This window comes from Pseudochaenichthys georgianus, chromosome 16 (assembly GCF_902827115.2).
Source record: "Pseudochaenichthys georgianus chromosome 16, fPseGeo1.2, whole genome shotgun sequence".
NCBI classification, from domain to species: domain Eukaryota; kingdom Metazoa; phylum Chordata; class Actinopteri; order Perciformes; family Channichthyidae; genus Pseudochaenichthys; species Pseudochaenichthys georgianus.
Window position 1 is genome coordinate 14180668 of NC_047518.2, and position 26137 is coordinate 14206804.

General features: G+C 40.6%; 1 protein-coding gene and 1 long non-coding RNA gene across 3 annotated transcripts; one reads left to right on the plus strand and one right to left on the minus strand.

Annotated features, from left to right (window-relative positions):
• Window positions 1–2007: 2007 nt before the first annotated feature.
• Window positions 2008–24287, minus strand: LOC117461485 (riboflavin transporter 2-like). 2 transcript variants are annotated; one of them, XM_034103375.2, is made up of 4 exons: window positions 24094–24287; window positions 5024–6103; window positions 4331–4454; window positions 2008–3680 (listed from the first exon to the last, which is right to left on the minus strand). In XM_034103375.2, the coding sequence occupies exons 2-4, from the start codon at window positions 6055–6057 to the stop codon at window positions 3468–3470; spliced, it is 1371 nt and encodes a 456-aa protein (XP_033959266.1). In that variant the 5' UTR covers window positions 6058–6103; window positions 24094–24287; the 3' UTR covers window positions 2008–3467. The 2 variants fall into 2 exon arrangements, with proteins under 2 accessions (XP_033959266.1, XP_033959265.1); XM_034103374.2 differs by lacking the exon at window positions 24094–24287 and adding an exon at window positions 13804–13944.
• LOC139435325 (uncharacterized) lies at window positions 14126–18045 on the plus strand. Its single transcript, XR_011644602.1, has 5 exons — window positions 14126–14375; window positions 16208–16315; window positions 16614–16822; window positions 16937–17063; window positions 17146–18045. It is a non-coding gene; the product is annotated as an uncharacterized lncRNA (long non-coding RNA).
• Window positions 24288–26137: the final 1850 nt, after the last annotated feature.

Below are 26137 nucleotides of genomic sequence, written 5' to 3' on the forward strand. Positions count from 1 at the left end.
CCACTGGGATCTGAATCAGACTCTGACAGGTCATGAGTTCCTCATTCCTATTCCTCCCTATGGAGAGGAGGAAACACACACACACACACACACACACACACACACACACACACACACACACACACACACACACACACACACACACACACACACACACACACACACACACACACACACACACACACACACACACACACACACACACACACACACACACACACACACACACACACACACACACACACACACACACACACACACACACACTTGCATGGATAAGACACTGTCTCTGTGATTTAGTGTGAGGAGGATATGATGCAGACATGACTCTGTTGACCTGGGCAAACTCCACAGAGACATGCAGAACTCCTCCATCTAAAATGAGGTTGAGCAATTATCCAATATCAAGGTGAAAATGGTCCAGAAGTTTATGTTTATGTTCAGTATTACTTTATATTTAGGATATAAAGCTTTGTATATTTTAAACAACATCCAAATCACATTTTTATTGAACCAATATATATTCTTATGAGTTGTTTAACAAATGCGACTTGATCCAACACATTTAGATTCTTCCGAAACGTCCTAAAGATCAAACGTCTACTTCGACTACCACTAGAATCTTGAAGCTCGACTGCAGCTGAGATGTGCACTCAGCCTCAGTTACCCATGAAGATTTCTAATCATACAGCGACATCTAGTGGTAGTGTCAAAGTTGTGCAGGATCCCCACCTTACTACAAATCATATAAAGACTGCATTTAAAGCTTCAAATATAAACCTCCTTATTTTACTATGTTATGCGAAACAGTATTTATAGGTGGTAAATAGGTATAACCACACACCAATATTTCTTAATTCTTATGTATTATAAGTATAGTCATCTTTTCTCTCAATAGCAAACCAAAAACAAAATAAGTATATTTAAACTTGAATATAATATAAGTGTCTTCTCATGAATAAGAGACACCCACTGTTATCAATTAAATGTTGAGTTCAAAGATGATTTGACTTAACATTTCCTATAAAAATGCATGTTTATATAGGTGTATACAAATGTGAAGTGTTGGTGTGTACATTCATTTGAGAATATAGACACATTTTCATATTACCCTAAATATATATTATATATATATATATATATAGATAGATATTTAATTTTACAGTTTTAATCCCTGAGTATACCAGTCCCGTGGCTGGGACGGGTGGCGCAGTGGTCTGTGCATCCGATCATCAGATCAAGGGGGGAGTGCTGGGGAACTCTGCGTCAGGCCGTTGTGTCCTTGGGCAAGACACTTCACCCGGATTTGCTCCTGTGGGTATTGTCCACAGTACATGTATGATACCAATGTATACTTGTAAAAGCGCCTCGACCTCGAGGCGTGAAGATGGTGCGTCTGTAAAGCCGGTGTGTCCTTGGGCAAGACACTTCACCTGATATTACTATTGTCCACAGTTTCTGACCATTGCATGTATGATATATGTGTAATGTGTGTATATGTAAAGCACTTTGAGTCATTGAAAAAGCACTATAATAAATGTAAGGAATTATTATTATTATTATTAAAAATGATTCATAGATATTATTTATCAACTCAGAGATGAAGTCAAACCCTTTGCAATCATAAATCTATTGGAACATATTGCAATGTTTTTCTGAGTTTCCTGATCTGTTGTGTAATGCAACATATTAATTAGTATATATTGAGACTCAATCTAAGTATGGACAAATACTTGAATGGTTCTGTGTAGAAAAGGGGGAAAGAGGAATGGGCTACACTTTGTTCATTCTATTGAAGTGTCTTTATTATTTTCTATTGTTTCGTCTTACAATCCCCTCTTATCTTGTATACACATTTGCCCCTTTTCAATATCTTTTTTAATAATGTCACTTTAACCAAATACAATTAACATCATACATTCGTCAACCCCTCAACTAATGAGCATAAAGTCTTCTTCTCCAGCCAACTGAAGATAAAGTGAATATTTATAATGATATGCAAAATAATGCAGCAATAAAACATGTGTTTTATTTGGTATTGTTGAATAGGTTCTCCATACAAGTAACAAATACAGTACAAAGCATGTACACCAAAAACAAGTACACATATTTTAGAGTGTCAAATTAAGGCACATTTTTAAGCCAGCTTACTCCATAAATCAATAAATATTTTCTTTGAAAAATAAATCTACCATATAGCGACTCTAATAAGAGCAAATTAGTTAAATTGCATCAGGGAGTGCTACTGCTCAGTGCATCTACAATAAGCGCAAATTATTCTTTAGTGTTTAACTTAAACATATTTATTACATGGCTTAGTTGAATACTCGATTCTGATTGGTCAATTCAGAACACGTGACACGTTGTTAATACCGAACAGACAGACCGCTGTCAAGGACTTATTGACCGTTGTTAAGGACGCTCACATCTTCAGAAAGAAGTCCGGTCGATGTAACTGTATACAGTTGGGCTGGGACAAGAAAAACAGCGCAGAAGTAACGGGGCAGAAACCCTCCTTTTTACGCAGCGGTCCAGACATAGACATCAAACGGCGACACATATTCAGTTGCCAGTTACTTTGTCATTAGGGCAGGGATATCTAGATACTTTCCAAGGTTTGACATAATGAATTGTGCTACTTTTAAAGCAAGGAGCGATGTTTTCAAATATGTAATCAAAAAGCTCCTCAAAAACGCAAGCAGTTCCTACCGTTGGCTTTTCAAACTGACAAGACAAGAGACGCTCTAACAGTTTTTCAAATGTAACAGTTTGAAAAGCAAGCAAACTGTCTGATTGTCTTTAGTTTTCCGCTGTCGTGTGATAGCAACATGGAGGATTTTAACATTCATTTTAATATATTTGTAGAGCACAGTAATTTGGAGGAATGGTTAGTGGCTGATGAGTCCCCAGTGAAGAAAAGAAAAAGACAAGAGGTACAAGAAAACAGCGGAGAAGTAACGGGGCAGAAACCCTCCTTTTTACGCAGCGGTCCAGACATAGACATCAAACGGCGACACATATTCAGTGTGCAGTTACTTTGGCATTAGGGCAGGGATATCTAGATACTTTCCAAGGTTTGACATAATGAATTGTGCTACTTTTAAAGCAAGCAGCGATGTTTTCAAATCTGTAATCAAAAAGCTCCTCAAAAACGCTATCGAAGCAGTTCCTGCCGTTGCTACGTTAGTTCAAACGGTAACAACGGACTATTTTTCTTAGCGGATGCATGTCAATTTAAATCAATACATACAACTATTTTTTAAATCAATAAAATCATTTTCTAAATCCATAAAAGCATTTCAATTAATATTGGGAGTCATAAGGTTACTTTGTTGAGAATGTGGCCATGTAATAAGCGGGATAATGTGCAGCGACTTGGTCATTATGGGGAAAAGAACACTGACACAGGCTGATCAGGAGCCCGACGCGAATGACCGCGTCGCTGCACATTATCCCTTACTTGTTCACTACATTGGACACTTGGTGTTGCAAGCATCACCTGACCTAAAAAGGCCATAGACACTGACCAATGGGAACATGGATACAGCACCAAGCATGGAGCCCAGCTGCACCACTGCTCCACACCACACGAGGGCGCTGTAGCCCTCGTCCCTGAGAATCACCCCGATGGTGACCTTCACGTAGGAGAGCGACAGGACAAAGAGGATCCAGGCCAACACCTGCAACACAGGTATCAATGTATCAATATAATACATTACAAAAATCTCAAACCCAAAACATGTTTTTGTAGCCATGTAAGCCTTCAGTCTACTGTGTTTTTCTGTGAATAACTTTATATTTGTTAGGAAAAACTAATAAAACTTAGTTTAAAACATATCTAGCAAGGGAAATTCTGATTTGATAGGCCACAAGCCCAACCATAAGTCTTTTTAAAAGCTACTATACTAAACTAAAGTTTTTGGACACTGATTACTGAAAGTGGTTCTTAAAAAGCCATGCTAAGACATGTTAACTTGTACCCTGTTCACTTGCTGTTACTTTTTCACCTGTGTGTAAGGCTATCAACCTGATAGCAGTAACAAAGCCATCAAAAGCAAATACAGTGTGCAACAAATTACTGTTCAATTGGCAAACAAGTTTTGATAGTTTTGTCTTAATCAGCTCAAACAAGGTTGAGTAATTCTGCAAATAACATAGCACCTCAAGTTGTTTGAGAACTGACCATGCATGTGATTATGATCATAATGTACTTTCATTCTTATATGAGGTGTAGCACTTACAAGACAGAGCAAGACATCCACATTTAACAGCTATTAGGTGACATATTTCACATTTTTTATGTGAATATTGTTAGAAAAAAGAATCCTACTATAACTGCAGTTCCAGAGGCACTGTGGACCAGCAAGGGGCAAGGGCTAAGAGCAGCCATGGCCATGTTGTAGGCTCCGAATCCTGTCCCAAACATGGTCAAGAAACCCATGAAGAAGAGAGATCTGGAAACAAAAAATGAATACATATGGTAAAACTGAGCTTTTTTTTTACACTGATCCACTTTGCTTAATAAGCTATAAGCTTAACAAACTCTAGTGACCTGTAGGAGCAACGTGTTCAAACTATGATTAATGGGGGAAATCAGGTGATGTAGTATTAAGTTCAACAAAGTCTGCAGAGGAAGGGACAAACAAAGGAGGTTCTCGCAGGTCGCTGTTTCCCTTGTCCTGTATCAAGCTAAACTTCAATTTTCATTTAAGTGACATAGCAACCAAACTTAGTCAAACCACAACCATGATATTTTACAAAAACGTATCAATTAGATATGTTTGTATTAGCCTAAACTAATATAGTAGTTTTGTTTTAATTCACAAAGTAATGTCTAATAGGCTACCCGGCACGTTGAAAATTATGCTAAAAGGGTTCCCAGTGCATTGATAACTAGGCATTTTCAATTATGACTGAGTTGTATTTATTTAAATGCAATGTTACTGGAAGAGACATACACATCTCAGCCTCTATATAAAATACAAATGTTAGGTAAAAAGATGGTTCTAATAATTATTCTTACCTAATCGGCAAAAACATGGCAATGAAGCAGGCCACTGGATTGGCAACAGCTGCCATTGTGGCAGATAGATGGTAGGCTTTGTTCCCGTAAGGCAGACAGGAGTAGGACTGGACTGAGGGAAGGATTGCATTGGTCAGAGCATTGACCCACGCAAGTACAACAAAGATGAACACCACCTCCAGATTGCTATACGTCCCCTTCCCAAAAGAGCTCTTGGCTTCCCTTTTGGATTCCAGGTGGCTGATCATAGGCTTCTGCTCTGGTGTCTGGGCGTGCAGAGACAACCCTTGCTCTCTCTTGCCAGGAGCCAGATCCCCACTGAAGTACAAGTCATTCTTTCTCTCTCGAGCCACAGATGGGTGATGGTTGAGTAGGATGAAGGCTACCAGGGAGACAACCATCATGACACTGAGGAACACGAAGAACACCTGGGCTGAGAATCGAGCTGGCTGGTAGATGGCCTGCAGCTCTCCACTGCCAACCATAGTAGCATTATCAGCCGTTTGATTGGCTACCACAGCCAAAGTGGCATTCTGACAGTGGACTAACCCAACACCTTGAGTGAGAGCCACCAGTGCAGGCACCAGCCCACTGAGGCCTTCACCTACGAAGTACGTGGTGAGGTACTGTGGACGCAGTCGCATCATGAAAGGCAGAAATGTAACAGAGGAGGTGCAGTCCACCACAGAGAGCAAGAAGGTTAACACCAGCAGGGGCACACTGTGCAAAGAGCCCCCTATTGTCATTGTCTGCCTCCAAAAGAAAGCCAGCAGGAATGTAGCAACGATCCCCAACCCTACAATGCAGTAGATGACTGGACGCTCATCTAGCACCCCTGGGCGGAAGCGGTGCATCAGAGTGATGAAGAGGGGACCTATGTTGGCCATCTGGATGAGGACTGTGAGGTACGATGGCAGATACCATCCCTCTGGGATCTCTGTTACAACCAGAGGCAGCTCCACCCACATCCCGTTGATGGCCACCCAGGAGCCCATGCCGAACAGGCATGCCAGCACGTGAGTCAGCAGCGACATAATGGAGGCTGGAATGAGGTCAATCAGGTAATGCAGATCTCGCAATCTAAAAACCGACACAAAATAGGACAGTTTATTAGTACACTGCAAATCTTCACTAAAATGGAAATAGAGAAATACCCATGTTTTTATTGAGATAATATTTTATTAAAATTGGAATATCAGCCTTTTATTTTCAAAAACTCTATGAATGTGTTAAATTGTTTTAATACATTAGTTGTCTTTGCTAAACTTGGAGTAACAAGACATTTCAACTTTTCCCCGAATAATTGTAGTGTTTAACATTGTAGTTATTGCATATTTTCCTCATATTGCGCAGCCCTATCAAACACACAAACTAAAGCAGTTCAACACCTTCATTCAAATGTTATTATCATTAGCATGTTAGCAAGTTCAACCTGCTAACATGCTAGTGATAATAACATTTGAATGAAGGTGTTTATCTGTAATGTTTAGCATGTTTACCACTTTATTGCAGTAGGGCAGGGGTCGGTAACCCATGCGGCCCTTTAAGCCCTCTGCTCTGGCTCCCTTGAGCTTAGACAAAAATAAGAAGGAAATAAAATACAAGTATTTGTAGGACTATTTATATTGTGTTGCATGTTTGAAAATGTTTCGTATCTTGTATTTTGAGGTGATACTGTGACACATAAATAAAAAACAACGGTTTTAATTAGGTCAACTAAAATATGCGTCACATCCTGCTACGGTCCCGCCTTGTCTTGGAGGCGAATAACCCCCGGCTCGATGAGCGAACTATGGATAAATCAAAGAAAAGTACCGGAGGAACACAGGATTTAATTCTGTGTGGACAGAGTTATCTGCTTTCACAGCAAACGATGCTGGTTTACCGGTATGTTTGATATGTAGAGAGAAGTTGTCAACGGTGGTGCAGCCTTTACGTATCAAGGAACAACAAGGGAGAGGAAGACAGCTGACGATCTTCAGTCATAATTCAATGGGGTATGTAATTTATTTCAGAAAACACTTTGTTATATTCCATGGAATGCTCTTAACATCCCGATGGCAATGAATATATATATATATATATGCTTTGACAATAAATACATACAAAAATTAATCTCTGGAAGCCGTAGTACTGTAAAAAGCACGACCAATCATCTGAGCCGTTCCGGCTAAAATAACTGGATGGCCTACCTGCCTGTCAGCCTTCCATCTGTGCACAAACTTATCTCGTGCCCTCATTGGTCATGTGCGCGTTCGTGTGTGTTGGAGGAGGGGCTCTGTAAGAAAGTCTGAAGGAAGAGCGTGAGGAAGAGGCATATTTTTTCCGGTTGTGTACTTTCAAATTCTAGCGCAGTCGAGCTGGTTTCTCCATTCTTACCTACCCTACCTTTAACTCTGTTTAGGGTGCAGCTATATGTTTTATTTATTTCAAAGTGGGCCCATTTTAATAATATTTTTTTTTCCTTCAAATGTGCAGAGGACTCCCCAAGTAGGCTGGTGTATTATTTTTAATTCTCCTTATAAGAGTTCTTTGTTTCTTATTAGAGGTTAACAGTTTTATATCATGTAATAAATAGCCTAATAAATGCAAAAAAAATGTAGTTTTTGTCTGATACAACAATAAAAAACTATGAAATATGTTTTGCGGCTCCAGACAAAAAAATGTTTTGGAAAAAGGAGCAAAATGGCTCTTTTGGTCAAAAAGGTTGCAGACCCCTGCAGTAGGGCCTAGTTCATTTTGTGGCATCTGCAGGCAGTGGCAAGTCCTTCCGGCATAATGCCACAGAGGCGAGAAGGGTCTAGCTGCGGCCGCGGCCAGTACACGGCGGTACACGATGGTACACGACACGCCCACCTGACACGACACTAGCTGCGGCCGCGGACAGTGGAGGTTGAACCAAGCCCCCAGGAGTGCCCCGGAGTCTTGTGGCCAAACGGCGGTACTACACTTCCTTTGTGGTCTCTAACTCGTTGGATACTTTTTTTTAAACTAAATAAACTACCCAGTTGAACGTTCCCGAGTAGCAGTTCTCTTCCCTCCCTTCAATCTAACCCTCCCCTTCCCCCCATCCTAACCACTCCCTACCGTTTTACCTAATCTTCCTTCCTCCCTCCTAAACCCCAAAACCTCTCCTACTGTAAGAAATTAAAATCAATGTTTATACTACATGGGCTGTATGATGTAAATCTCGTCAATTCGCTTTTAACGGTGGTGCCTCTCAGCCACCGTAGTGTCGTGTCAGGTGGGCGTGTCGTGTACCATCGTGTACCGACGTGTACTGGCCGCGGCCGCAGCTAGACCATATTGACAGAGGCCGCTACTCTGTGGTAGCTGTGGCAAGTACTTCCGGCATATGCCACGGAGGCCGCTACTCTGTGGCAGAGCCATATAATAGAAGAGTTACGACAACGGAAGTCCAAAAACGGTTATCGTCACGTGGTTCATGTAGACGAGGATCGTTCCCCGGAAGTTCATGGCGGGCAATGTGAATGCATTGATAACAGGAGATAGAACTACGATTTTTGGTAATTATTAGTGAATAAAGGTTTTGATTTGCAATATTTATACAACAAATCGATATGTGTATGTATTTACATCAATATGTTTTAAAAAATAAAATCGAATTTGCTAATATTAAGTGTTAATATTAGGATTAGTGTGAACAACTAGTTTACATGTTAGGCTAACAGTGCCTTGGTTAAAGAGCCTGTTGCTGTTTTATTTATAGCTTTGCATTCTTTAAAACCAATATTATCTTCTTAAACTTGTATGGTAGTCAGGAGCATCACTTTCTAATGTTTATTGATACATTTAGAGGGAGGGGATCTAAAGTAATGCTTTAAAATTCAGATTAGATTCATTTCTACCATTTTCTTAAATTCATGGTAGTTTCAGTAATCCCCTGGTAATTGAGGACACAAGTTATCTAAATGACTAATGTCATCTTTATGGCTTTCAGAAAGGACAGGAGACCGACAGGTGACTATCAAAGGACTAGCAGCAGCAGCAGCAGCAGCATATGATGATGATGTTAAATGTGTTGTTTTAGGAACATCCATTGCAAATACATGGAATTCAATAAACATTGAATAGCATATCATGCAGTTTGTCAGTGCCTTTTCCTCCATGTTGTCCTGGTTTGCTGTGCTGCCTCCTAGTCGCCACCATGGTTTGCTGTGCTGCCTGGGGATGCTCAAATCGCTCAGAGAAAGGAGTATGAATGTACGGCCTCCCCACTGACACAGAGCGGAGGAAAAAATGGCTGGCTCAAGTCAGCAGGAGCAATTTCACGACCAACAGCAAAAAAATATGTGATGTAATTATATACAAACACTGCATTTTCACTTTTTCACAAAACGAAAACCACACCATTGGGAAAGCTTAATGCTTTGTTTAATACAAAAAAACAGGGAAAGGCTTGAAAAACACTGAGAGTTGAGACTCATGGTGCAGGGTGAGGGTCTCAGTGCAGGTATTCAGGCTCCATTGAATCCCCCTCTGGTTCTTGTGCTGAAAGAGGGAGTAACAGACAGGAGAAAGGGTTATACACACACAGCACACCTATTGGACGGGAAATGCCTTGGGGAGATAAGGTGTTTACTTATATAAAACAGTAGTATTAAACGTACCTTGTGTTTTCACTCTCACTTAAGTCCCTCTCCCTTTGCCATCAATCCAGAATCAGCTGAGCTGCAACATTATACAGACAGGTAATAATCAACAGAATCACAAGGACACAATATGGCTCTGCTAAAAACACTCACTCTTACACGCACCAAAGTTATATTTATCTAATATTAAACTCCCTCCACCCCCGCATACAATCCCGTTTAGAAGCCCCTCTTCTCTAATTCAACATGTTGGACGAAATGACATTAAGAGAACGGAATTTACAATTGAAAGGCTGTTCAACGTGTGTTGCTAACTTGCTTCGGTATGCTAGCTTAATCTGTTATCTGTAAACGTTCCCTAAATCTACTAATTTAGGGATAATCCACTGACATCCTTTAATACACATGTTAATTTGAATCAGATGTACTGATAATATCCGCAATATAAATCTTTAAACTTCTTCTTACCTTTAAAAGTCCGTCACGAACGGTCTATTATGCTGCAACTCCACAGCTCTGCCAGCCTTGGCGCTAACTTCCGGGGAACGATTGAGAGGCTCCAGGATCCGCCATTGCTGTAAAAAAGTGGTCCATTGGAGTGAACGGAGATGTCGTAACTCTTCTATTATATGGCTCTGCTCTGTGGTAGCTGTGGCAAGTACTTCCGGCATATGCCACAGATGCCACAACTTGCCGAGGCATCTGCCGCTGCTCAACGGGAGTTGCCACAAGATGCCAGAGTAAGAGAACGTTTACGGTAGCTGCCACTCACCTTCCGTGGCAAATGCTGCTATTTAAACCCGTATTTATCGTGTAAAATGTCGCTGTTTTGGCATGACTTTATCGAACTGATCTGTACACAGGACTGATGATATGTAGGCCTACACAGGGTTGGGTTGTAACGGAATACATGTAACGGCATTACGTAATCAGAATACAAAAACCAAGTAGCCTAACTGTATTCAGCTCGCGTTACATTTGAAAAACAACTAATACAGTTACTTTCGTAAACCTGAAGTGAGTACATTTTGGAAACTTATTGGAATTATTGGTGGAAAAGTTTCCTCACAAAATGTATCCTAATATTCATTACCGGCAGAACTGTGTGCACGCATGGTGTGCACAGCGCAGCAGCATGTCTGTGAGGCCTCGCCCCCGCACGCAGATGAGAGAGAGATCTCTTTTTAAATATATTGAAAGTTAGAAACAGAGATGGTTCGATAAAAAGTGCAAGATAACGTTTATGTAGAATTTCTCTATTGTCGAAATGATGACATTTCATAACTGGTTCAAATCAAAGTGAATGGCCTGCTGCTGCTGAAGGCATGGGGCAAATATAAGTCCTTTGCCTAATTTATAAAGTAAACCTTAGCATCTCACTAGCAGTGGCAACTGCAATCAGTTACAGCTGCCCTAAGTCTGTAGCCAAGTGCCACACAAGTAGCCACACCAGTGCTGTGTCAATACAGATATGTATTTGTTAATTATTTGTCTTTATTAGTCATACACCTGGTTTATCGTAGCAAGCAGTGGAAACTCCCCTCAAGAAGCGACAATTGCCAAGGGCGTTGCAACCCTCACTGGTCAATATTTCATCATAAATATAGCACGTTTGTTTATTTTAGAAAACCATGCTCCAAGTAAAATCGAATAGAAATGATAATGTATAATCTTTTTTAAAAATAGAGATCGCACATCAGTCCTGTGTACAGATCAGTTCGATATAGTCATGCCTAAACAGCGACATTTTACACGATAAATACGGGTTTAAATAGCTGCATTTGCCACGGAAGGCGAGTGGCAGCTACAGTAAACCTTCTCTTACTCAGGCATCTTGTGGCAACTCCTGTTGAGCAGCGGCAGATGCCTCGGCAAGTTGTGGCATCTGTGGCATATGCCGGAAGGACTTGCCACAGCTACCACAGAGTAGCGGCCTCTGTGGCATATGCCGGAAGGACTTGCCACAGCTACCACAGAGTAGCGGCCTCTGTGGCATATGCCGGAAGGACTTGCCACAGCTACCACAGAGTAGCGGCCTCTGTGGCATATGCCGGAAGGACTTGCCACAGCTACCACAGAGTAGCGGCCTCTGTGGCATATGCCGGAAGGACTTGCCACTGCCTGCAGATGCCACGAAATGCGTTTGCTGTCTCTCCTTTATTGTTAAGCCATCTTGTATTTTAACTAGGGCTGTCAAGTTAACGCGTTAATAACGCGTCAACGCAAAAAAAAATAACGCCACTAATTATTTTATCGCGTTTAACGCATGTGTATTTTTTTTCCTCGGCCGCCCCGTAAAATATCTTTTTTGGGTAAAAAAAAGAAAAAGATACTGCGCTGATGAGGGGCGCTTGTTTTTCACTCGGCTCCTCCCGTTTTGCCAGTACTGTGGTATTAGTGGTTTAGGAAGAGGGGAGTTCTTCACAAATCCAGCGCTCCCTAACTCATGCCTGGCTGTGACGTAAATGGTGTGCGGCCGTGAAGCCAGGACAGTAAACAAACATGTGGTCGGCGGTAGTATGGGACTATTTCAAAGTTTCAGAGTTGGAAAGTTCGCTTGCTATTTGTAACAAATGTAATGCAGAAGTTCCACGAGGAGGGAAAAAGGCAACGAGCTACAATACTTCGAACCTGATCAGTCACCTGAAGCATCGCCATCGCTACGATGGTGTGTTTAAAGCGTACGAAGACGCCTGCGCTGCTAAACTAGCGGCGAATCCAAAGCCAGCTGCAAAGGCACCGGGGCTTTTACCTATCGACGAGGCTTTTGAAAAAGGCAAGAACTTTATTTGGGAAAATAAATATGGTCACTTTGAAGAGTCAAAACTGTTCTTGGCTTTGTTTTGTTCATAGTAGTAATGCTCATGTCATTTGCTCACTACTAGTCTCTTTTTTACCACCAGGTGTGCAAAAACTACAGGTACATATATATTATTATCGGTTATCGGTATCGGTCTTGAGAAGCAGGAAGTTATCGGTATCGGTTTAAAAAAAACAATATCGTGCATCCATAATAATTATGCCTTAAGTTGCACATAGCTCCAACGATCCATCACACACACACACACACACACACACACACACACACACACACACACACACACACACACACACACACACACACACACACACACACACACACACAAACACCCACACACACACACACACACACACACACACACACACACACCCACACACACATACACACACACACACACACACACACACACACACACACACACACACACACACACACACACACACACACACACACACACACACACCATTTGTATTGTATTATTGTATGAGAGGTTCCAGGTTGAATTGAGGCGAATATTTGTAATGTTCAGAGGTTGTTGTGTTTAATATTCATGAGAATATTTGTCATTGTTCAAATGATAATAAACATTTGCATAAAGCATATGTGTCCACTCATATGTTGATAAGAGTATTAAAAACTTGAAAAATATTCCTCTAAGGTACATTTAGAACAGATCAAAAATGTGCGATTAATTTGCGATTAACTATGGACAATCATGCGATTAAATATTTTAATCGACTGACAGCCCTAATTTTAACATGTTAGCATGCTAACAACAACTTTCACAGCCATCCATCCAATAATAGTTGAGTGTTTTTAGTCTGGACCTATTGCTGACTGTGCCATCCCTAGGGACAAAAATATAGCAAACATTAAAAGTGTTTCAGGATTAGTGTTCTAACTACATTATATCAAATATATTTAAATTAAGTTTCAGTAAATACACCATAGCAGGGCTAATAGTGTTACTGAGTACGACCTTCCCAGTGTCCCTGTTTTCTGCCTCTCGAAGCGATGCCTGACCTTTCACACACTGACACACTGCTACTAGGTTTAATAGAAAAATGTAAGAACAAGACTTCCTTTATTTGATCTGGAGGCCTATCCTAAATATGTTTGAACCAATGAAGAAGTGCTGACTACGTGAGGTAAACATGATCAAAGTGTGTCCTGCTTTTAAATATTTGTATATGTGTAAAACCCTTGTCCTTTTTCATCCTTTTCAGGTTAGCATGTGGAGGAGATAAGCTATCTAGTTCTAGGATAACCAGGAAATCCAACAACCCATATTACCTTCATACATACAGGTCATCTTCCTAACAAGGTCTCAGACTATCTCATCTTACCTTGTTCAGAACATAACCAGAAAGCTCTTCTATTCCCTCTTTCCTCTCAAAGACGTCACTCCATTGTGATCATTTCTTTAACACCGCAAGTCCCCCTATTCTCCTCCAAACACACAGCATTCACAGGCTTCCCTGTTTCTGCTGCGTTTGACAGGGGGAGGGACTGCACAGGCGCACATGCCTTGCACCACCATGACACTTCTGATCTCCGTACTATCGGCCGGAGGTCGGTTTCAAAACCAGGCAACCATGTGCTCTGTGCCCGTGGGTGTAGAAAGAGGAGGAAGAGATCAGTGAGACTAACTCCTCCTTTTCCCTTTCCCTCCCCCAACCGGTTTACGACCTTAGAGGCTTCTCAACATAGACATATAAAGAGTAGACGCCGCATTGGCTGCTGGGGCGCAAGAAATACGGCCGCCATCTTGGACCGGTCATCCTACCCAATACCCATATTGTACAGACATTCTACCCATAGACAGCAGAGGTTACAAGATGCCAGAGCACTGTGCAGCATATTGCTGTGCAAATCGGCGGACGATTGCGAACAGGGGTCGGGGGATTACTTTTCACAAGTAAGATTCAACATTATAATTGGTTGTATTTTGTAAATATAATATTATTGTACTGTATTGATGTCCGCCAGCGAAATCGTAGCCAGCAAACATTATGTTCATGGCCAACTGAGACTTTATAAATCGCTGCTGTAACAAGTGAATTTCCCCGTTGTGGGAACCGCGGTGAATTTAGTTTTAGGTTGGATATTCGACGGACATTCGCGGACCCGCCAGCAGCGTCAGTTTCCCCTGCTGCTGGCTGTATTACGACGGGGAGATCTTCTCCGCGAAACGAGGCTTTCACTTAGGGACCATCAACAAATTACTTTTCAATTAGACAAAAAAACTATTATTTTTAATAAATCGACAGCTTCTCAATCTTGCGAATGTGAAGCAAATTCACTCTAGAGCATACATTTATTGAACACACCTCTTTTTATTGCATTGTAATACTCTAAATATTTATATTAATAATTTGATGGGAAAATGAGCTTATTTCTTCAATACCTTCCAGGTCATGTGACCGATTCACTCAAAATCAATGCTGGGTCAAAGAACTACACTGGCTGCATAGGACACACCTCTTTTTATTGCATTGTAATACTCTAAATATTTTATATTAATATTTTGATGGAAAAATGAGCTTATTTCTTCAATACCTTCCAGGTCATGTGACCGATTCACTCAAAATCAATGCTGGGTCAAAGAACTACACTGGCTGCATAGGACACACCTCTTTTTATTGCATTGTAATACTCTAAATATTTTATATTAATATTTTGATGGAAAAATGAGCTTATTTCTTCAATACCTTCCAGGTCATGTGACCGATTCACTCAAAATCAATGCTGGGTCAAATAACTACACTGGCTGCATAGGACACACCTCTTTTTATTGCATTGTAATACTCTAAATATTTTATATTAATATTTTGATGGAAAAATGAGCTTATTTCTTCAATACCTTCCAGGTCATGTGACCGATTTACTCAAAATCAATGTTGGGTCAAAGGACTACACTGGATGCATAGGACACACCACTTTTTATTGCATTTTAATACTCTAAATATTTTATATTAATAATTTGATGGAAAAATGAGCTTATTTCTTCAATACCTTCCAGGTCATGTGACCGATTTACTCAAAATCAATGCTGGGTCAAAGAACTACACTGGCTTCATAGGACACACCTCTTTTTATTGCATTGTAATACTCTAAATATTTTTATATTAATATTTTGATGGAAAAATGAGCTTATTTATTCAATACCTTCCAGGTCATGTGACCGATTTACTCAAAATCAATGTTGGGTCAAAGAACTACACTGGCTTCATAGGACACACCTCTTTTTATTGCATTTTAATACTCTAAATATTTTATATTAATATTTTGATGGAAAAATGAGCTTATTTCTTCAATACCTTCCAGGTCATGTGACCAATTCGCTCAAAATCAATGTTGGGTCAAAGCACTACACTGGCTGCATAGGACACACCACTTTTTATTGCATTTTCTGAGTCTGTGTGTGTGTGTGTGTGTGTGTGTGTGTGTGTGTGTGTGTGTGTGTGTGTGTGTGTGTGTGTGTGTGTGTGTGTGTGTGTGTGTGTGTGTGTGGGGGTGTGTGTGTGTGTGTGTGTGTGTGTGTGTGGTGTGTGTGTGTGTGTGTGTGTGTGTGTGTGTGTGTGTGTGTGTGTGTGTGTGTGTGTGTGTGTGTGTGTGTGTGTGTGTGTGTGTGTGTGTGTGTGTGTGTGTGTGTGTGTGTGTGTGTGTGTGTGTGTGTGTGTGTGTGTGTGTGTGTGTGTGTGTGTGTGTGTGTGTGTGTGTGTGTGGTATTCTGCTTTTTCATTTTAGCCAGAAAAGGGCAGGACTACGTCTCCTTCCAGAAAAGCTGAAGAGAGCCTGTCTGTGGCACCTCAGGACGACCCAGAAGCTTCACACTCACAACCTCAGCCTAATGATGTGAGTATTTCTATTTTCAACATCATTCATAATGGTCCTAGACAAAGTAAATTCTCTCTTGTTTGCTGCCACTCATATTAAACACACTCACAAATAAACACATACACACACAATTGAAGACATGTTGAACATGCATTCCTGGCACACTCACACACGCGCACACACACACACGCATGATGCTGGCAGTGGCTTTGACAGGTGATGACTATAAGAAATAATGTGGGCCATACTCTAGTTGTGTCAAAGTGATGTGTGTGAAGTGAAACATCACTCAAACCATGTTCATCCCTCTTTCTAGGATCATAGCTATGTCTCGCCTGCTTCTCCTACTGCTCTTAAGGCCAGACTCAATGAAGCTTTAGCAAGAGTGGAGAGTCTCGAGCGAGAGAGGAAGAATGCCATGGCTAGAGAAAAGAGGGCAGAGACCACAGTGAGGACTCTTTTGGGGGATTTGAGGGAAAAGAACCTCATTAATGAAGAACTCAAAGAGGCTTGATTTCTACTCAGGTAAGATGAAATTAGCACTTTGAAATTCATGTACATCTTACTCTTACACTCTTTATTAAACTCCTTTGTTATTATATGAAGGGGACTTATTAATTTTTTCTCATACAATTTCAGATCTTCAAATAGACTTGAAGGCAAAGCAGGGCCATGAGTACTCCAAGGACCACAGAGAATGTGCCCTCACACTCCATCTACATGGTCCAAAGGCATACAAATACCTCAGAGAGACTACAACAAAAAGGTAGTCTTAATGTTGTTCAATTTCATTTTTGGAAATTACGGTTGCAAGTACGTTAAATAGCTACTTCTCAATTTTTTTACAGGTGGCTGTGTTCGGTGGATGGCAAGCCTGGCCTGAACAAGATGATGCTGGATATGCTGGAGAGAAGATGCCAGGACGACCAGGCTAAATATGGATGTGTTTCACTCATGTTGGATGACATGGCCATCAGAAAACATGTGCAATATAATCCACATAACCAGTCAATGTCTGCTTTTGTAGACATGGGTGATGGAAACAATGAGACCGATGCTGCTACTGAGGCTCTTGTGTTCATGGTGGTTGGCCTACACGAACATTGGAAGGCTCCCATTGCATATTACCTGACGAAGTCTTTGTCACCTGAAACACAAAGGGTCCTAATCTAAATCTAAAATCTAATCTAATCTATCTAGGAAGAAGAAGGAAGAAGATAAGCTTGACCTCCTTCTTAAAATGTTTTTGTGTTGACTCTCAAATCTCCCGTTTTTATTTTGATGGTTTCCCAAAGACAAAGATATGAGAAAGAGGTTCTCAGTCATGCTTTGGAGGAGCCGCATGCACGGGGCATTCGGGTGTCATGAGCAACTTTGTGTAAATATGGTTTGGGCGGGGTGGTGTCATGTTCTTGTGTTTAACTTGAACATTTACATTTTTTATATAGATGTAGAAGTACATTTTCATTTTTTATGACATAGATATTCATTTTTACTGATATATAACTTCTGTCTATGTATAATGTATTATTGTTTCTTCATTTTTCAACTTATTAAAATAGCTGAGTATAGGCCTACACAATCTGCTTCTCTATCATATATAGACCATTAGTGTTTTTTTATGTGTGTGTGTATATATTATATATCGTGTGTCTTTTGCAAAATACCTATCATACATAACATAGGCTATCAAATACCAGAATATTCTATTGCTGTTAAGCCTACTATGAATATTAAAATACGCCGAATCATGTGTCCGGTATCATGCCTACATATATGACGTTTGCAGAAACCCCCCCCCGTGAAAATCAGTTTTGTATTCAGCGAGTTATGATTGATAAAATGCGCTGACACTTCATTGCGCCTGCCAGACAAATTACACTAGAGGCTTCTCAATACTCAAATTTCCCCTCCTCAACTCCTCGACTCCTCGGTCCTCCGGTAGTGACCCGGAAATGAATTTCAGCGCGCCATTTGAAGGACGTCTCATTTCTCTAAATGCACACCGAGGATCGAGCGTCGAGGAGGCTCTCTGGAGGAGCTATAACCGAGGATACACTGATGGTTCCTCCACGGATGCATTTCCGGGAACGGTGGAGGCGTGACGCACGGCCGGACTTATCTCAGCCAATGACAGCTCTGCATGCATCCCCTGGATATTATTTTAGAAACTGCTCTCATCGCAACGTGATGTTTACAGTGAGAACAGCTGTGAGGCCCGTGCAGAAAGCAGAGCAGTGTGTAAAATATATATCACTCAGTATAACAGACCTGCTCTCTTTATTTGCTTTAGTTTAGTAGATATCTACAAAGAGTCGATATTTTTCTAAGACCATTTAGTGCTTCACATAATAAAATACACAACGGCTGTAGCCTGATTATGCGTTAGGAGCTGTAGGTGTGTGTGGTACAGTGTCGGTGCGTGTTGTACAGTGTTTAGGTGTGTGTTGTACAGTGCGCAGATGCGGCGGACAGACAGGTCTCAGTTGGTTTGGTGTCCTCTGCTTACTTGTAATACTTGCAAATACAACTTTTGGCCCGTAATTTCAATTCCCCATTTCAGCGACCAGAGAGAGGGGGGGATATATCCAGTCTCTGTTACGTTATTATGAGAGTGCTCTCATACTTTAAATTGCATATATTTATATAAATATATTTGTGTGTGTGTGTCCGCATCTGTAGCCTGTTATTGTCTCATTATACCGCACTCTCAATGAATTAAAAGTACATATGTGGGGGAACAATGTTCAGCTGATCTAACAGAGATTATAAAATATGACAAAACACTCGACAGCTGATGCAGCTGTTGCCACGTAATAATGAACGGACGTCGCTTTAATATGACCGCTCAGAGGAGAGGAGTTCTCATTTCTTTAAACGTCTGCTGCTTCCCCTCCTCTCTCCTCGGTTCCCCTCCTCGGTCCTCCGCTCGCATCTCCTGTGGGCGGGTCTAAGTATCGAGGAGGGGAGTCGAGGAGGGGAAATGTGAGTATTGAGAAGCCTCTACTGAGTGGAGCGGGTGACCGGTCCAAGATGGCGGCCCCACGGCTCGTCAGCGCCAATAGGCAGCAGCGGTCGATGCGGCGTCTACTCTTTATATGTCTATGCTTCTCTATACTCAAATTTCCCCTCCTCGACTCCTCGGTCCTCCGGTAGTGACCCGGAAATTAATTTCAGCGCGCCATTTTGAAGGACGTCTCATTTCTCTAAATGCACACCGAGGATCGAGCGTCGAGGAGGCTCTCTGGAGGAGCTATAACCGAGGATACACTGATGGTTCCTCCGCGGATGCATTTCCGGGAACGGTGGAGGCATGACGAACGGCCGGACTTATCTCAGCCAATGACAGCTCTGCATGCAACCCCTGGATATTATTTTAGAACCTGCTCTCATCGCAACGCGATGTTTACAGTGAGAACAGCTGTGAGGTCCTGCAGAAAGCAGAGCAGTGTGTAAAATATATATAACTCAGTATAACAGGCCTACTCTCTTTATTTGCTTTAGTTTAGTAGATATCTACAAACAAAGAATCGATATTTTTCTAAAACCATTTAGTGCTTCACATAATAAAATACACAACGGCTGTAGCCTGATTATGCTTTAGGAGCTGTAGGTGTGTGTGGTACAGTGTGTAGATGTGTGTGTGGTAGGTTACAGTGTGTAGGTGCGTGTTGTACAATGTGTCGGTGTGTGTTGTACAGTGCGCAGATGCGGCGGACAGACAGGTCTCAGTTGGTTTGGTGTCCTCTGCTTACTTTTAATACTTGCAAATACAACTTTTGGCCTGTAATTTCAATTCCCCATTTCAGCGACCAGAGAGAGGGGGGGGGGGGGGATATATCCAGTCTCTGATTGTGTTACGTTATTATGAGAGTGCTCTCATACTTTAAATTGCATATATTTATATAAATATATTTGTGTGTGTGTGTCTGCATCTGTAGCCTGGTATTGCCTCATTATACCGCACTCTCAATGAATTCAAAGTAAATATGTGGGGGAACAATGTTCAGCTGATCTAACAGAGATTATAAAATATGACAAAACACTCGACAGATGATGCAGCTGTTGCCACGTAATAATGAACGGACGTCGCTTTAATATGACCGCTCAGAGGAGAGGAGTTCTCATTTCTTTAAACGTCTGCTGCTTCCCCTCCTCTCTCCTTGGTTCCCCTCCTCGGTCCTCCGCTCGCATCTCCTGTGGGCGGGTCTAAGTATCGAGGAGGGGAGTCGAGGAGGGGAAATTTGAATATTGAGAAGCCTCTCTTGTGGCCTGCCCTGAGCCCTCTTTTAAACACACACAGTAGTGATGGGAATTATGGCTCTTTGAAGGGAGAAGGATCTTATGGATAATGATTGACTGTATTGCCAGACCTAATGTCAATAATCTGCATTGTAAACATGACACAAGGTGGCGCCATATCCATGTTATTCATGTCAGTAATACTTGGTGTGAAAGCGGCTATTAATGTACTACTTTGAATGTACCCTCTGTATGTGAAAAGTCAATAAAGTTGCCTTGCCTTGAATGAAATTCACGCAACTCTTAATATTAGATACTGTGTATTTAAGTGGCAATGGAGATTATTTGTTGACCCTGCTTTAAAGGATATGTTGCCTTTACAAATGATGCACTTTTATCACTGCCTGGGGTTTTGGTTGAAGTGCATCATGCTGCTGCGTTTTCGCGTTTGGCTCATTTTCCATCCGAAAAACACGTCGTCTACCTGTACTTGTTATGACTTCTCTCTCGCGCGTATTCCGTTAAGAACCACCCCATCTCACTCCTCGTACTGAAACCTATGGCTGAAAATAGAGCCATATAATATAATAATATATATATTAATAGGTTTCTCTCTATAAGCTTTTTAAAAGGCGAGTGGATTTTGGCAGGCAGTGAGTGCGGATCAACGATTGAACGATAAAAAGAACGGCTCTCACCAAGTCCGACTCGGTTCCCCTCGTTCGTACCAAAGAGCCGTTCAAAATAATCGGCTCGTTCGCGACCGACACATCACTAACACACAGGCTACAGAGTGAGTTGAATGAGTGCACCGGCTTTGGTTTCACACTCAATAAAGACAAGATATTTGAAATCCCACACTGACTTTCCTTCGTGTTCGCTGTCCTTGCCTAAGAGAATGGCCTGCTCAACCTATAGTGTCCTCTTACTGTGCCAGCAGTTCAATTGCATACACGAGTAGGTTGCATCATCTTTGTTATGAAACTATTACATATCTGAAAAGACCAGCATGTAAAGTACATGTCGAGCATATAGGTCTAAGGATAGAGGGTGTCGTTTTTCTCATACTGATATTCTGAACAATCTGTGCTGTTGTATTTGCTGTAAAGCGTCTCTACTGTAGGCTATTTTTATTACAGCACTGTGCTATATAAATAAAACTTGATTTGATTTGATAGTCTCAAACACACACAGTTGTTACAAAATTACTATCAGGTCAAGTATAGTGGTATTCTGGTATCCATATATATTTTTCTTCACATAACCTACTTTGAATTGTCAATGATATTGTGTCACACTATATTTGACATGTGTTATTGCATCGTACTATAGGCTACTATTATTTTATAATTTAATATATTAAAATATAATAAATCATATTTATTGAAATAATATACCATTTTGTTGTTTTGTTTTTTCAACATAAATAAACTATTTCGTTATAGTATGTGTTTTTATCTGATATTATCGATTTACTATTATATGTTGTTTTTTTGTATTTTCCACATACTATAGGCCTACTGTGTAATTTTAATGTGTTTTTTATGTAATATCCTATGTCATTTATTTTTTTATATTTCCCTCACTCTATACTATGTAGTTTTTCCCGTTTCTTTCAACATATATGTTTTTATTTCATATTTTAGACAAACTATACTACTGTGTCGTTCTTACAGATATTTTAGTGTGATTTTTAGACATACTTTAATGTCGTTTTAAAAAATGTTTTCGACATACTATGTTGTTTTTAATTTCTCAAAAAATCTAAAATAAATCAACATACTGTATAGTATGTCAAAAATAGAAAATAAATGTATATTGTATAGCTTGTGAAAAAGAAACCTGACATACTTTATTGTGTGGAAAATATGTAAAAAAAAACGACATAGTATAGTGTGGAAGTAATTAAGTAGTTACGTACCTCAAAAGTATGACAAAATACAAATGTCGAAAAAAATCCGGAAAAAAACAACATACTATATTATGTGTAAAGAGGCATGTGTAAAGCAACATAGTAACAATTACATAGTACAGTGTGTCGAAAATATCAGAAAACACTCAATAGTATATTATGTCAAAAATATCAGAAACTACAGTATGTCGAAAATATGAAAAAAAACGACATAGTAATGTCGAAAATATGCAACAAAAAAATTGTCAAACTTTACTATGTTGAAGGCACTTAAAGGTCCCATGTCATGCTTTTCTGGTTATTACCCGTCCCCTTGTGTATTATGAAGGTTTGTATGCATGTAAACGGTCTGCAGAGTCACAAACCCTCAAAGTACACCCTGTAGCGAGTAAAACTCTGTCTATGCTGCCCCAAAACGCCTCGTTGGAGATTTCTCTTTTGCGGACCAATCCGCGGAGCTCCTCACACACCAGGACCTTGAGCGTACATTTTCAACTAACAGGGAGTCCCATTGACTTGCATAGAGCTCCCTGGTTGGTAATAGAGAGTTGGGATCCCGGAGAAATGCTCTCCGCAGACCCATTCTCACAGCGGTTATAAACCTTTTTCTTACTCAATATCAAGCTACACTTATTGTTTTTACTTCGGCTGTGAGTGTTTGTGTGTGCTCATGAGTTTCGCGCTGTCCCGCCGACCCGGAGACCACACCAGTAAGCCAGATCATTGAGCAGCAAGCCTCGCAACGTCCCGACCAATCAGAGCACACTGGGCTCACAGGGGGGGGGGGCGGAGCTCCAACAAGCCGTTTAGAACAGAGAGTGAATACGGGTACATACTTTACAGAGATGCTGTGAGAAACCAATGTGAGTTTGAAAAATTGCACAATATAAATCTATTCTAGTATACCTCAACAATGGAATTATGATCAGTAGAAATGGCCGTGACATGGGACCTTTAAACCAAATTACTGTGGCATCAGACATCTGAAACGTTCTCCAGAATGCCTTTCCACAAGCTTTCCTTAATCTGTTATATTATTATCTACAGACAGTCAAAGCAATTCCTTTAGCCAAGGTTGTCAGCTGTAAACAGGAGTATAGAGAACTGCCTCGTCAAGGCTGAGAATGTGAGAGGATCCGTGTTTTGTAGCAGATTGCAAAATACACATTAATTGGCTTACAGTGTATTTTACTGTAGAGTGTCTCTTTATTTGGTAAGAAAAAGGTGACTATTGTATTTAGCATGTAATTAAGTTTCGCCTAAATCAATAATAATCAAACAACCCTAATGAAACTGCACGAAGTTCACATTTTGACTTTTTCTATCAGTGAATGTTAATTTTAAGTTGCATCTAAAATACATATTGCATAGTACTTGGAAAGAAAGGCAGGTTGATACAATGCTGATCTTATAGAGTTGTATAAGATGACCATGGTTGCTAAGGACGAGGTTAAAAATGCAGTGGAAACCTGCGAGATCTGGTTGTAAAAATATTGTTTTTCTCAACATTTGCAAATTGATACATTTTTACTTTAATATCCAAGTCACTAAACTCTCATTATAAGCTCACACTGTCTCAAATCCTCTCATCATTTAAAATCCCCTGTTTTCATTATATTAAATTAGACAAGATACCACCTACCTGTTTGTGTGAAAGGACGTGCAGAGGCAGCTCTCGTGAGGCTTTCTCTACTCAGAGGGACAACAGCACAGTGGCCTTCTGATGTAACTGTGTGTAGACTATGCATGCACTTTGAGTCTGGGGCTTTGTACTTTACAACTCTGGATCTCTGAAGCTGTGTCATGTGACTGCAGAGGGCTGAGCCAGGGGTCCAGTTTGGGACCTCCGCAGCAAGGAAGGGAGTGAGGATGTCAGAAAGGATAGATGGAGGAGGAAAGAAGTGTAGAAAAAGTTTGCAAGAAAGAAAAGGAAACTGATGAGTCTACCAACATGAGAATGAAGGTTCTCTCCATTTCTCTAGAAGGAAAGTGGGGGCCGCTTAGCCAACCAGAAGATGACTTTGGACAACTTTCTGTGATATCTGAGTGGGTGTTTGGTCAGGGTCAGTCTGGCTTTTGTTCTGCTGGAATTCCAGCCCAGATGAATGACCCCTTTTTGGCACCAACTTCATGGTTTTTCATTTAAGTGCCCTTGCACCCACCACTGGTGACACATGTTCCATTCCTGAATAATAACATTTCTTTCCAGGCTTGTGACAGTAAAGTTAATTACTTTTGATTCAGTAAAAAATATGATTTGAGCTTTTATTGATTGGGACTAACCAACAACGTGAATACCAAAACAATTAAATGTATTTTAATTGAACTAATGAGTACATTCTGATTTGTTGTTTGAGAATTGGCCCCAGAAATGTTTTGATTCAAACACCACATTAAAGCAAAGTTATCCGTTTGAATGAATTCAAATGTGTCTCTCAGAGATCAGTCATGCGATTGGTTTACATAAAAAGTCTCTGTTCTAAAAGCATGATGTTTGCATTATCCATTTAAAGGGGCACTATAATGCTCATTTTCAGGTTCACATTTGTATGTTGTGCCTCTAATGTGACATGTCTGCATGCTTTAATGGTCAAAAAGGTCTTCATTTCTCTCATACTGCCAGTGCTGCAGCACCTCTTTTCACCCTCCGTCTGAAACCAGAGCCCAGTCTGCTGGTTAGCTGAAAAGCTCTGTTGTGATTGGTCAACCGCTTAGAGATGTCCCGCCCCTTAGCCTATCACGCACAATGTGTTGGAGGGCTAGCCAATAGAAGCCTGAGTAGGAGTAGAAGGATTCCAATGGAGGTGTTGCAGACATGCACAAAAGCTTATACAGAACACTACAGGAAAGGTAAACCCCACACATCTTAATGGGGCCCCTTTAATTTGTTATGCATTTTTATATTATACACATAATGTCCGAATCACACAGAAACATGTCTGCTGTTAAGTACATGTTATAACCACATGATCTCATCTATCCCTGAGATATTGCTTCATCTTAAGTGTATTTGTAAACAAGATGGCATCCAGTCACAGGACAGTGTTGTTTTGATAAAACTGTTAGTCATGCTGAATATTTGTGTAGAAGTACAATACTCTGCTTTCTTTCCCCAAACTGCTGAGCTCTGTGTTTGAACAAATCTGTCTGTGTTTTTGGAACTGCCTGTATGCCGAGTGTGAGTTTGAAAGATTCACTTGTTAGACATCAACAGGAGAGCAACATGAGCCGAGGATCCACGGGGTGGATTAGTACCGTAGAGAATTTACCTTTAAATAAGACACCAAACATAAGACTATGTACACCTGACCTTTATCCTCATTCTTATTATGGTGAAGCATTCTTGCAACGGAATCATCTTCCTATATATTAAAAACGTATTTAAAAGTGTTCTCCTTATCATCAATATCTTTGGAATAACAATTAATCAAATGTAAATGTCTATTGTATGAATCTGTGACGAACCCAGTGCAAAACACTACCTCCCTCAGCAGCGCCCCTTATCTGTAAAGAGTTTTAGCTTCTTTTAGCTCCGTGTTTTGGTTTTGAAGCTGCAACTTTGTGGTTTTGGTTATTGCTATCATTACATAATCTTTAGCTGTCAGCTATCCGCAACAACAAAAGAAAAGCTTTGTTCCCAGTGCATGTGTGTCTTTTGATATGAACTTACATTATAAGTGATTGGT